We start from the raw sequence: 14,116 nt of genomic DNA, 5'->3' as shown, positions 1-14,116 counted from the left end.
CAGGTATATGGTTAGGTATCTTGTTTTTGAGGTTACAATTGTTATGCGCCGCGCCTCTGTACAAACCGGTGTAGTGGTAATGGTCCCGAACTTTACTGTTATTCTCATCGTTAAACAGTTTCATGCATATATGACATTCGGTGGCCTCATCATGTTCCCTTTTTAACACCTCTGTCAGTTCCAGCATTGGTTGTTGGGGGGTAGATCTTATATAACCGCTTCAACTCGTCCTCCTAGTGGTCCACGAATCGCTTGACGCAATCCTCACCTCTGTAGACTGTTAGGGGGATCAGGTACATCACAATAGGCGAATTTTAAGTATGTACACCATGTGGAGGGTACATGTTTGTTCAGCTTTTTGGTTTTCGTTCCCCTTACATCTTCTACTGGGACGAGTAGGCTCTCAAAATCGGCATATACAGCAAAAGGTACCCTGAACTGCATCTGACCTTCCCTATATTGTAACTATTTTTCAGACTCTCTTGGCATCGTGGCCTTGACTGCTTCATGATCCCTGCAGTAGCCATAATGCTTGTCCCTCGATTCAACTGTGTTGAAGGCTTGAAGGCAGTTCAGGCAAAAATGCATTGATTTTTTGTTCTTTGAAGTCTCACTACCTAGACTCTTGCGATAGACTCTTGACGGCTGTGTAGTGAGTCTTTGAACCAACCGTGATAAGCAACAGATTAATCTGCCTGTTACGCTTAATATTATGCTCGGATCGCCGCACGATGCTGATCTTTTTCCCCATTACGTATAAGACGTTTACCGCATTGTCTGTGTTATTCTTTTCAAACTTGGATATATCCTTGATAGTTGTTGGGAACTCTATATCCTGTTAATTGTAGAGATCTACATAGGGCCTCAGCTTAGATATCCTTTGCATGTCTTTTTCAATATGGTGTAGTGACGCCCCACTTGAAACATGCTTCATCCTCAATTCTTGGGTTGATGATAGCCTTTTTTGAGGCTATCCATTTAGGTAGTTCTATAAAGATGAACCCCTTGTTAGCCTCAGCTTATGAAAGTTTACATCTAGGTGTAGAATCCGACCAATGATGAATTCACTCTGGGGCAGTGCAGGATGTTCCACGTGTGTCTTGATATGAGCAAACATCCTATCCAGCACGTCGTCTACGTCGCTACCTTGGAAAATTCCTGTCATCTTGCTGTTAAAGGCCTTCTTCACCTTGATGTACTCGTCGTTAGCCTCCTCCGAGTTTGGTAGTATTTTCTTCTTCCATATGATACATAGGTCCTCGATCACCGTTTTCATGTTGGGTCTCACCATTCCTATATACTCGTCGACGTCGGTTCCTCCTATAACAGGAATGCGAAAACTTTTAAATGTTTTGTGTAACGCGTGCTCATGTTCCTGAGGTGTAATATAGTCTTCTTCGGCCTCTTTTTCCACTTTATTATAAAGCGTAGAAGGTTTCGCGATGATGTTAGTCGCACTATCATAGAGATTTATCACCTTGCGCTTGAATGCTGCATAGGTTCTCTTGACTCCCTCTTTTATTGGCTTTGGAACAGCGTCCACTATCCAGTTGTACCATCCATGCATCTTGGTTTTTACGATCCAACGATTTTTCGACATTTCTTGTTTTTTAAAGATATCCATAGCCTTCGGTGTTGGTACTATAGTCACAGGCCTGACTGTTTTTCGTTGTCCAGTCCTTCTAGGTGGCCTCTGTGATACATCCTCCAATAGAGCAATCAGTTCAGCCTTGCGTAGCCTGTAATACCCGGTTAACCCACGACTTTTCGCAATATCTCGTAATTCTTTTACAGTGTGCTTGTTCATCTTTATTGTATGAAATTCGATTGTCAGCGAATTTCATGTTGTGCTCAAAACTAACACAGTTGTTCACATCTTTACTGCGCATGCGTTGATTGATGTTAGCAGTGTGTGGGGGAATTTACTGTGCGCTAGAAATTTTTTTACTCGTTTGCCGCATTGATTTGATGTGCATGACTAAGCACAGAGGGACTTTGCAGGACTAAGCACAGAGGGACTATGCATGAGTAAGCACAGCATGATGGGAATTTACCTTGATGTGCGCCAGAAATGTTTTTACTCATTTAAGGTATGATAGGGACATGTATTGGATGATAGTGAATTTGTTGGGTTTGACCGTGCGTTTGACTGGGAGTGCGCGCGTGCGCGATGTGCGCTGCGCCAGAACATACATTTCTCTATCTCTGTCCTTACTACCGTGAAAACGTTCAAAACTCGCTTCCTAAAATTGAATTAGAGCACCGCTTGAACGTTTCGAAAAAGAGTCGAAGACATTTTGAAAAAAGCAACATCTAACAAAACAGCTCCAAGTAAATCACTGTCAAGATACACAACAAAAAAGGGCGGCCACTTATACTAGGTAGCCTTGACTCAATGGTGCAAAAGTATATTCTTGCAGCAAGTAATAGAGGAGCTGTTATTCCAAAGGGCTAGTGCTACTTCTGCAGCAAAAGCTCTTTTAGCGAAGTACCCGAATGTTGTGGGCAATATTTATATACATAACTCTGCCTGGGCCAAAAGTCTATTTATACGAATGGGCTATACACAAAGGAAGAGCACTTCAGCCAAAGTTGATATTACCGAAAAGGCACGAAGAGAAATCGAGTATCAGTTACATTATGACATTGTATCAAAGGTTGAGAGGTTTAAGATTCCCGAATCGCTGATCATCCATTTGGATCAAACGCCATCTAAAATAATTCCAGGCAGAAAGTTTACCATGGCGGCAAAAGGTAGCTCAAATGTAACAATAACTGGTTGCAACGACAAAATAACCAAAACGTTTGCAGTTACTTTGTCTGGTGAATTTCTCCCGATGTAGCTGATTTATGGAGGGAAAACGCAACAGAGCTTCCCATGGTACAAAGTCCCTGAATGTTTTTCGCTAAGCATCAAAGAAAAACATTATTCTAACACCTAGGAGTCATTGAAGTTCTTCAACGATATAATTATTCCCTACATCGAGTCTAAGCGCTTATCACATGATATGGCAGCTTATCAACGAGCTTTAGTTTTCATGGACGTCTTTACTGGTCAGATGACGAGTGACGTCCTGAATCTGCTCAGTGAAAACAATATTCTCCTCACCAACGTCTCCCCCAAACTTTAGAGATTTAAGAAAGTGTGTTGCGCGTTTAAATTTCTCCTTAGGCAAGCGCCAAATTCTCCAATGTGTAAATCCGCCTCTGTAATAAAGAAAACGAGGTCATGAACCGCAGCAAAGGATACCTCTGTCATACTATTCGCACCGATATCAAGTATGTCGTCGTACAGTTATGAGCTGGTGATTACCCCATTATTTGATGCATCTTTTTTAGATTTCTCATTATTTTGTTACTGGGTTGTTTACTTGTTGTCACTTGGTGACACCCATTCTCGCTCGTTTTTACTTGTCTTCACTCAATGTCGCTTGTTGTCACATGATGTCGCTTGTTGTCACTCAATGTCGTTTGTTGTCACTCGATGTCACTCGTTTCCACTTAATATCAATCGTGTTTGGCTGGTTGTCACTCGTTATCATTCGCTGTATGGCTTGTCCTTACTCTTTGTATCTTGTCGTATGGTTGTTTGTTTGTTAAAGAATCCTACATCCAGTTGTTGTTTAAACCCTCTCGGATAACATTTTGTGACTTTTCCCAACCTTTGTAGAGTCGCACTGAGAATTACTTTATATATATCGCGGTCAATGATGAGGACATCAGTAGTGATAAGGATGAGTTTGATTCCGATAACGTTGCTGAGGGAGAACCGGGTAGTGATGTGTTAGATGTCAACAGTGGAGATCAAGGTAATTCACAAAATAATTATGTTGTTATGATGTACTAGTCGGTGGCCCGTCGGTTTGCCAATCACGCTACTGCGGTTACCATTTTGCGAAGAGACAGACAGATGACGGCTAAATTATTAAAGAGATCAACCATATAATTATGGCATAAACAGGCAACTAAAATTAGTATGGAGAATCCAAATCCAAATATTTTAAAGAAATATTTATAGCCTTTCTTGAATTTTGAAGACAATAACGAGCAAAATGAAGATAGCTAACTCTCGACCCCAGAGCTCTTTGAGATGAACACATTCTCCAGCCCGGAGCTCTCTGAGATTGGAGAAGAATGCGATGTCCACCTATTGCCATGTCTCATATGGCATCATTGTTTGATTATGTTTTATTGACAGTTTATATCTTTTTCCACTATATCTTTTCGATCCAATCATTCTAAAAATTACAAGAAAAGTTAACTAAAAAGTAATAACAGAACGACTTTTGTCCAGAGATGAGGTTTTAATCTCAAAGAGCTCTGGGGAAGAGAAAGCGTAGGTTTTAATCTCTCAAAAAAAGTCGACAAGAGAAAACAAACCAAGTAGTTTTGATCACAGGTAGCAAATATTTATGTCAGGATTATGTGGGGAAAAAAAATAGCCGCTTAGCTCAAATATGTCTAACTTACCTCATTGCCAAATGTTTCCTTAATCGATCATTAGAAAGCATTTTTTGGCATGGGTACATAGGGAATATCAACCTCGTTCCGAGAGGGGTCCATTTTTAACTTTTTCTACATGGAGAACTTCTTCGCGCCCAGAGTGTTATTATGCGGGATAAACTGTCTTTAAAAAAAGGACCGTGAAGACGTGGGTATCCTTTAATTCATAAAAAATATTCAGTCTAATAAAGCTTGTCGTCGAACGTTCCACACTAAAATGAGATCTTTAAAACCTTGAAATTACGCTACTCAATACTTTCAGTTATAGCACATTATAACAACTGCTGTCGCAGCACCAAGCGTGAAGGCAAGAGGAGGATAATTCAGTGGGATGCCAATCTAACAGGGCGTTAGATTTACAGTGTGCTTTTTTGCATGGATAAAATTTATCTTTCTTTTCAAAACGTAACCTTTAGTCTACTAGTTATTTTGTTATATTTACTCACATTCTCGTTCCCAGAGTCCTTTAAAGAACTTCAGGAGAAGGAGAATGATATAATCATGTTTAGGTCTCGTTTCACGAGCTTGCTTTGTTTACAATCATGTGAGTTTCATCATCAGTTTCATACAGGCTTTCTATTGATGAGGTTTTTAATGACATACTTGCAGTTTCTGTTGGCTAGCATTTGATAGAACGTAATCAATTACCACGGAAGTATTTTAATTTATTTTTCAAGTTTCTATGTATTGATATAATGTGTTGATTCCGAAAAAGGGAATTTGTAAATGAACCCACGTGCATGCGTTGGCGAGCTTTCTATGTTAATAATAACATTGATACCAACTTCATCCCCAGGGTTTTTGAATTTTGTTTTGATAAAATGCTTGTTCAGGTTGATCAGCTACCAGCTGTATTTGTTATAAAAATTTACCCACCGTAAATTATTCAAATTTCTGTTTTTTCCCCAGAAGTTTTTTCTTATTTAATACGAAAGTGAAAGCAAAATATGCTTATACTAAATGTTTTTGAAGTGAAATTCACAAGTTTCCCCTAGATAAGGTTCGTTCGTTTCATTTTTTACAGTTTTTGCCGCTTTCCCTGTGCATTATGGAAATAGGGGGGTTAAACTTGTAACATATTTTGGCTAATTCTAGTAAAATGCAAGGAAAAACTATTTACATTTCTACAATAATCAAACCTAAAGAAATAAACAAAATCACTCATCAATAAAAACACAATCAAAATAAAAACACAATCAAAATAACAAGTAAGCCATTTAAGTATATATACACAAACGTCACGCATCTGCAATGCTTTCCAAAAAAAACAACTACAAATCACTGGCATGGTAATGTTACTTTCCTCACGAAAAAAGAGATTAAGCTTACTTTCCCGTTATCTGACATTTTCACAAAACAAAACGAAGAATTATGAAGGCATGACTTCTATTTTGTTAAGATTTTCCGTTAACTATTCTGTATAAAAAACACAAGATCGTTTTAAATTTACCCCCGGACAGGAAACGGAAGTCTATGTCAGATGTTTGAACAACAATAACCAAACGTTGAATTTTAGTATTATTGCTGTACCTAGTTGTGTAAAATTACGGTTGCATGAAAAACCGGCTTGACACTTTTCCGGCACTTGCGTAAGACAAAGAAATAAGTCAATTCGTTCACTTTATTTATTTCTTATTTCGAATGTTTCCGGTTTTTTGTTAACAAATGTGCGCGAAAAATCCAAATTAATAAATTATTGGCAATAAAATTTAAATAGGTCTGATTTATTCACTAAAGTTTCGTTAAAAAAAGTGATGCTAGGAATTCAGTATTAAACCGTTTCCTAACAATCTAAATAGGCAAAATTGAATTACTGTGCCATCCAGTTAACATACATGAAACAAAGCAATCATAAATTTAAATAACCAACCGTACAATTGCTAAATTTTTAACATTTGGTAAACAACCTGGAGCAAGTGTCACAATAAAAAAATAAACAATTCACCTATGAACAATTACTACCGACTAATGAACTTCACAATGCCTAGAGCGAAGTAAACAAGTTGTTTGGATATAAAAAATGTCTATATACAAAAAATTATTTAAAAATTTAATATTCTTTCAGCTTCACGGTACAGATTCAATATGCTTATATATATTTCAAAGCATCTAATCCCAATCTTTTTTAAAATTAATGCATGCAATCATTGTAATGCGCGCATCAATATAAAAAACTTTTATCCTGTTTTTTAACGGCTTCTTTAAAAAGAGCGCAAATGCTTAGCTTTTAAGGTTCTGCCTTTATCACGCTTATAACTCAATGATTGCAGTTAGTTGGAGAAAAGTGAGCAATGTTCGTGTAGACAATTTCCTTTTACTAGAAAAACACATCGTCAGGGCTCTCGCAAGTTTAAGGGAGTATACTTGATCAGATAAGTGCATTATATCCGTGGACATAAAGAATAGATAAAAACACTACTGAGAACCATGACCATATGTCCATTGAAACAAATATTCAACCAACAAAAAAAAGTTTTTCCTTATCTAAGCATTGCAGTGCATTTAATGCATAAAATTTATAAACTATTTTTCTCAAATATTAAGAAACTTGCGACTACTGTATTAATCATTATATAAATTGATATCTAGTACACACGTTCAGTCTGCTGGCCAACCGGAACTTCGCTATTTTCACTTGAAAGGGATGTGTATCCAGTCAATGGCGCAGTTGAGCTTCACAGAGCATGGACAATAAATGAAATTTTTTTATAAAAATAAGTACAAAAACAAATATAGACTGCGCAAGTTTTTTCTTTATTTTTTGCATAAAAGAAAGGTCACTAAAAAGCGTCCAGGCGTCGATTTCAGGCTATTGTCATCGACAGGCACCTTTTCACTTCCTTGTTATTCCTGTCCTTCGTTTTTCATAGTGCGTTCACACCACATGAACTCCTAATCGCACCAAGACCTGAAATGTGTCATACAAGACTGAAACAGAGGGTTTTACGCATAATCACGCCACATCACGCTCAACACGATTCTTGTAACATTTGCTGCAATACCCCTGCCATTCTGGTCGACCATACATATCGCATCCTTGCGACTGACAAGGTTCTGGTGCTGCAACCCCCTGCACAAATGGCAGCGGATTTGGATCCAGCCTGGGTCCAACGTTATTCTGGATGCCTGTTGAAAAAGCGTGCACATCAGGGGGCGCAAACGTCCTAATACCGCCTAAAATTAAGATCAATAAAACTGAGTTCCAAGTTAAGAATTCCATAGATAGAACTGTTACTCCTGATTGCGTAATCATTAAAGAACATTAGTCCATAAGCTCACCTTACCTGCGCATCATTTGCTTATTAACATGCAGACCGAAAACCTAATAAGACGAGTTTAAAGAAACTCACTTTGCCTTTTAACAGCAGACTCTTGCTTCGTTATGTCCATAAAACAAGATGAACAGTAACCCCCATACTCTGCATCTCCGAAATATTCACAATCTAGTGCTTTGCATTGTTGGCGAACACCGAAACCTTGACTTGTTGCGCTTGGAAACGTAGCGACGTCTTCAGTCCGTCTGTTCTCGCCAATGAATCTGCTGTACGGGGGCGGGTCCTGTTGACATCTTGTACAGATTCGAGAAGGTAAAAAAGCAAAATTAACGCAACCTTTCGTGATGCAGGGGTTCGTAGGTGCACCATGATTGGGTGGTCTTCCAATCTATGTAAACCCAAAAAGAACAATGAAAACACCAATCATTCTCTTATAATATAATACGTTAATTTTCGTGTGTAAATTTGTTGTATGTCATATTTGTTAATCAATTATTTGAACAATTTTCCCCAGTCTCACTGATTTGGATAATCAAACTCTCTTAGTTTCTTTGGAACCTCGGATAAGTAACATTTGCTAAGTGGAACCACTACCTTGGTCCCTTAAACCAAATTACACGGAACAGAAAGATTCATTTAAAAGTTTGCTTGAGAAATACAACGCCTTAAAAGAGATTGAAGAAGTTCAAAGCTGTATTTTAACTGCTAGAAAGTATGGTGTCGCCCAAAAGCACAATATCACATTGGTTAAAAAAAGCAACAACACATATAACGAGTGATTGATGAGAACAATAAATTTGTAAACAATGAGTCCAGGCAATTCGGAAAAGAACTGAAAAATCACTGAAAACATTCGTTCATTCACGATTTTTTTTTACAGTTATAAAGTCCAAAATTGTAAAGTTTCATTTAAGTGACTATATAAGAAAAACTCTTGTAAATTGAACTCCCTCTTTTTGTACCCCCCCTCATAAAAAAAATAGTTTTCAGAAATTCAAGTTCACTGGTTAACTAGAGTTCTTAACTGAACTGGTGCTGGTACGGGCTAGAAAATATTTCTCAAACCTAGTTTCTCAGCTATTTCGCTCACAAAATTATATAATTTTCTTTTTTACAATGCAAAATGCCATATTGTTTAACATACGAGCAAATTAGTTTTCATACAACACTTTCTTTCAACATAAAAGAACCTAATAACGTCAAAGGGTCTGCCATATTTTACACAGGGGCTGAACAATAAACAATTATTGGTAGACAAGTTATATTACCAAATATATAGTTAAAAAGGTTATGGTATATGACAGGGAAATCCACCAAAAAACAGACCAATAAAAATAACAAAAAAAATTTATACCTGTGGAATGGGTGGTGCTTCAATTCTACTCATATTGCCAGGTGGGTCAAAATGACGCCTTGGTGGCTGTGCAAATTGACTGACAGGTTGCAACTCTCTCATTTGCTCTTGGTAACACTTTTCACATAAAAAGTTGTATTTTTCTTGTCCAGGTTCACGACACCCATCGTTGATGCATTTTCTTAAAAGATTTGCTGAACTACCCTGTTTTTGTGTCCCCATTTTGAGATTGTAGCATTGGTTACAGAGCCCATTCTTATTTGGGTTTGCATGGTTTTCACAATAATTACATTTATTCTGCTTTCCATTTGCATTTTTTCCACTAGCCACACATTCTTTTTGCCAATTTAAAGCACCATCCTGTTTACCAAAGTTGATTGACCTGCCCCCAGGTGTGAAACCCTCGTAGAGCTGTGGCGCATGAAACATAACTGGGTCAGATGAAACATCACTATGCCTGCTCAACCCCATATCAGCCTGGTAAAATTGCGTTTTAAAAGGTGGAATGTCCGGTTGTGAAGTAGAGGGCAATGGGGGTAAGCTTTCAGCTAGACCAGCAAGGTCGAATCCATCATCATCTCGAGGTCGTTCAAATCGTGGAACACTTCCACGGCCTATGTGACGGTTTACATCTCCTTGTCTTTCTATTCCTTTTAGTTCCAGTTCTTTTACAAGATGTTTGTTGCTTTGGAAACACATCATGCATAAGTTATGGTCATTGAGATCAGCAGTATTATTGCACCCACTAATAATACATTCTTCTCTTGGGCCATTATGGTCATGGTGATAGTCACAAAGGGTAGTGTAGTTTTTAATGTTATTCTCGCAACCAGGAACGCCACATAATACCTTGGATTTGGTAAATTCAGGCAACCTAGGATTAGCCCTTTCACCTGCAGAACTTGAAGCCATTGAGCCACTTGAAGCATGTAATTGACTATCATAATGATAACTATGGTAACCCCCTATATTCTCATTTGCAGAAGAAACATTTGTGGAAGCAGATCCAATGTAAGCTTTATTTTGTCCAGGATTATCATCAAGCTCAAAAAGAACATTGCCAAAAGATTTGTCTTTTGGTGATGATTGCTGATCAGTTATACTACCGAAAAGCGATGAAGATTGAATCTGTTTGATGTAACACTCTCTGCACATGTTACGTAAATCACTTAACCCAAGATTTGTGCAACCAAAACTTATACATTTGCCATCAAAAGTTTCCATGGTAAGATCATTGGCTTGATGCTGAACGACTACTTTTCTTATACCTGCTCTTTTTGGAATAGCCTTTTTTTTTGCTATGTACTCTTCATAGCAACCTATGCACATATGTTCCTTGTTGTTAGAAGCCATGTTTCTGCATCCTACTTTCTTTCTTGCACAGGGTATTAATGCATCGTATGTGTGTTTTTGAAGATGAGCTCCAGGCTCAGATGTTTCAGCTATTGATTCAGATAGTGTAAATAATGACCATAACAATTCAATTGACCAAGCTGGTGGGGGTTTAAATTTTAGCAAAGCTGCTTCTACATCCCTGTCACGAAATGGAATCAAACAAGTTTCAAGATAACTTGCTAAAAGATTATTTCTGCAAGCTTCAGTTTCTTCTTGCTCAAGTAAAAATCTGATTGGCAACTTAGACAATTCAAAATTAACTAAAGGGATGCAATGCTGAGCTGTGTCATTTGGTTGTTTCTTTGATAAAGGTAACTCTAAATTTTCCAAGCTTATCAGGGGAACAAAATGATTATTTTTAAAGCCAATGACAATAGGTGATTTCTCACATTCCTTTGGCTGTCGTAACAATGGCAAGTATATACCACCTACTTTTAAAGCTGATACTGTTTCGTTTTCATCAATTTGGTTAAAGTGGTCACATAGTACAATAACTGCTCTCCCGATTATGTTTGAAATTGCAAATATATGGATATCAGTTAATGTGCTTTGCTCTTGCAGACTTTTTGTTAGAACTGGCTTTGGTGAGCAGCAATCTAATACATCTCGCCAAGTTGTACGGCTTTCAATCCTATAGTATCGCATGTTTATATGCACAATTTTTTTCATAAAAAGTTCTGTATTTCGCCTCCAACGTAGAATAAGTGGTCCTAAAAAAATGACCATTTTACTTATTTTATTTGAAAAAAGTTAATGTCCAAGAATGGAAAATTCTCATAGGTCAATAAAATATTTTTAGTTTTTAAACAATTATATATATACAGTCATTGTGTTGGCAATTAAACAATGGTCTAGATTTTATGATAAAAACACTAAAAAAGGCTAATTAAAGATAAAACTTATAACACAATCTCACCTTCTTCTTTTTCCATGAACAACCTTTGATAAAGAAGTTTTTGAAACACTTGATCTTTATCCTGTACGCCAAAGATATACGTAGAAATTGAATGTAACATACAGTTTCCATCCATGTCTGTGATTAGAGGAACAAGATATCGAGCTGATTCACACCAATTTATAGATCTTTCCATCTGCATATAGCTCAGTCGTTCTTCATCAGTACATATCAATAACTGCCAAATGCCATATTGCAATGGAATAACCATTGATGACTTAATGACATCCTTGTTTAAAACTGGCACTTTATCGATTTGTGCAAGATATTGTTCATACTTGTATTTGTAAATGCACTTGGCTGCTTTTTCATTTGCAGACGATAATGTTCGCTTTAATACATAAGGAGCCATTTTTTTTTTCAAATCAATTTTTTATAATTTTTTTTAATAAAATATGGATCCCTAAACAACACATCAAATTCTAAATAATAACTACGAAGAAAGTTTGGTATGATCAAAGTACAAATATCTTGCATGTGCAAATCAAATGATACAATTATAAAAAAACTGCTTTATTGCACAATTCTATTTTAAAGCTTTGGATATAAAAAAACATCTAAGTTTTGACTCATTTCTTGAAAATGTTTACATACACAAGCATAATAAAACATGCCCAGAGTCTAAGTTAAACAAGAATTATGCTAACTATTATATTTTTACATACACTCGTGGTAAATATATACTTTGAGCTATTTTACATCACTTAGTATAATAGATCAGCTTCTAAACTTATTTATAAAAAAACATTAGTATAAATTAGTCATTGAGGGTGTGCACTCTCATAAGTTATTCCCCTTCAATCAGATGAGTAAAGGAATTAAGTTTAAGTATGAGTAAGTTGTGTTTATAGTGAACTTTCGTATCTTCGAGAACTTTAGGTCCACAGAAAGTAAATAACTCAAACCTTCTAAAATGCCCTTTGTAAATTCAATTAAAAAAGTCTCTATTTTTAAAACTTAAACCTGTTGCAAGTTCCTTATATATATATTGTTGTTGAAACAAACTGAAAGTTGAAATAAAACCTTCCCAAATTACAAAAATAATAACTGAAACTTTACATTCATAACCAAATAAAGGAGTATTTACAGAGGGGAAGATAGTTGCTATGAAAATAAACAAACCTTAAAAAGAAATCATAAAATCCAATTACTAAAGCAATCTGGTGTTTCTTAAAAGCAAAAGTTATGCCTTTATATTTATTACATTCCTAATCAAGGGAAGCTTCCCTTTTTATTACTAAACTATATATAATTGCACACACTAGGTTTTTTTTAAAAAGTTAAAGATTGCATTTCAAAGTCTGTGCATTTAAAATCTGTTGCTAAAAAAAGTCAGAGAAATAAACCCACATCAAAACTGTTATTGATCACACAAAAAGCATGGTATTGCATAATAGTTATTTTATTATTACATAGCAAGCTTATATATATAAATACATTTGAATTCTCAGCAAAAACCTTGCGGGTGTATTCCCTACAATAATGTTGATGTGTTCAATGCCCACGTTTCGCTTTTTAATCTTAAAAACAGGTGTGTATGCATGGAAAACCCATTGCATTATAGTAGCTAGTTAAAAATAGAATCACAGGTTCTCTACTACGGCTACATCTTTTTCTTGGCTTAATTGTTAGGTAATATCCTGACTTAGTACTCTCTACTAGGTTAATTCGATTTGCGTTAACTACACAATAATAACAACAAACTTTTTTCTAGTAACAGCCAAAAAATATACCTATAGCTAGAAAGTTATTCTCAGATCTGAGTTAACTTGCTTGAAATTTTCTTAATTATTTTCGAAAAAATGAACAACATGTTAAATTCAGCATCAAAATTTAAAACAAGTACAACTGCCTTTATTTGTAGCCAAACAATTGGTGTTTATGAAGAAATTTATACTTTAAATTACAATATATTCTGTTCTAATAAACATATGGTATATATTCAAAATTTACTATCTTACATAATTTTTGGTGATAAATCCAAATATGCTACTCATTTTCCAAAAAGGTTTTTGATTCCTCTTTTAAAATTTGATGATGCCAAAACCTCTGGATTCAAAAATACCTTGTTGGTTGTTGGGAAGATAAATAATACCTGAAGATTTAGTGAAGCTCCACAGACAATGAGATTTAGTTTAAAATATATAAACATGAAATACACCAAAAGTTCTTTTAGCTATAAAAAATGATAATGCCACAACAATCTAGCTACTTTCACCAGAAAGGGAAATTCCTGCATAGTTATGGGGAAAAAACTTTACATTACCGCCTTGTGAATAAATAATATATAGCTACACTGAAGTAGAAATTTATATTTTGTTGGATACCACAAAATTAAATCAATTAATGGTAAATGTTATCAATTTTTCGTTGTTCTTCCTCACTTTCTCTTTTACTTTTTGTGCCTTTCTGAAAGTTGACACCCGGATTCTTCTTCAATGAGTTTTTAATTAAATTTTAGTTTATCAGGCCAGCACAGCAAAAAACCGCGAGACGTGCAAACTCGGCGCCCTGGGGTGTGAACGCCCAAGGCAAACGTTACCAATAATTTACAGATTTTTTTTGAAAAGAGATTGCCACGAAAACCAGAGGAAGAAAACGGCAAATATTGCAATCACATCATAGAATAAAACC

At 36.0% G+C, this 14,116-nt stretch overlaps 1 protein-coding gene across 1 annotated transcript; it reads right to left on the bottom strand.

Annotated features, from left to right (window-relative positions):
* Nucleotides 1-5,582: 5,582 nt before the first annotated feature.
* On the bottom strand, nt 5,583-11,921 carry LOC130645360 (tumor necrosis factor alpha-induced protein 3-like). The gene is made up of 4 exons (XM_057451331.1): nt 11,444-11,921; nt 9,133-11,237; nt 7,854-8,166; nt 5,583-7,677 (listed from the first exon to the last, which is right to left on the bottom strand). The coding sequence occupies exons 1-4, from the start codon at nt 11,832-11,834 to the stop codon at nt 7,457-7,459; spliced, it is 3,030 nt and encodes a 1,009-aa protein (XP_057307314.1). The 5' UTR covers nt 11,835-11,921; the 3' UTR covers nt 5,583-7,456.
* Nucleotides 11,922-14,116: the final 2,195 nt, after the last annotated feature.

This window comes from Hydractinia symbiolongicarpus, chromosome 5 (assembly GCF_029227915.1).
Source record: "Hydractinia symbiolongicarpus strain clone_291-10 chromosome 5, HSymV2.1, whole genome shotgun sequence".
Lineage (NCBI taxonomy): Eukaryota > Metazoa > Cnidaria > Hydrozoa > Anthoathecata > Hydractiniidae > Hydractinia > Hydractinia symbiolongicarpus.
The sequence above is the reverse complement of the archived record's forward strand: the minus strand, read 5'-3'. Positions and strand labels throughout refer to the sequence as shown.

What these genes read in the sequence shown, in the direction of transcription:
- LOC130645360 (XM_057451331.1), bottom strand. Translation starts at nt 11,834, where the DNA reads ATGGCTCCTTATGTATTAAAGCGAACATTATCGTCTGCAAATGAAAAA. An exon ending in AAGCACCACCCATTCCACAG is followed by an intron (nt 8,167 to 9,132) that starts GTATAAATTTTT and finishes GGGTTTACATAG; the next exon opens with ATTGGAAGACCACCCAATCA. An exon ending in GTCTGCTGTTAAAAGGCAAA is followed by an intron (nt 7,678 to 7,853) that starts GTGAGTTTCTTT and finishes TCTTAATTTTAG; the next exon opens with GCGGTATTAGGACGTTTGCG.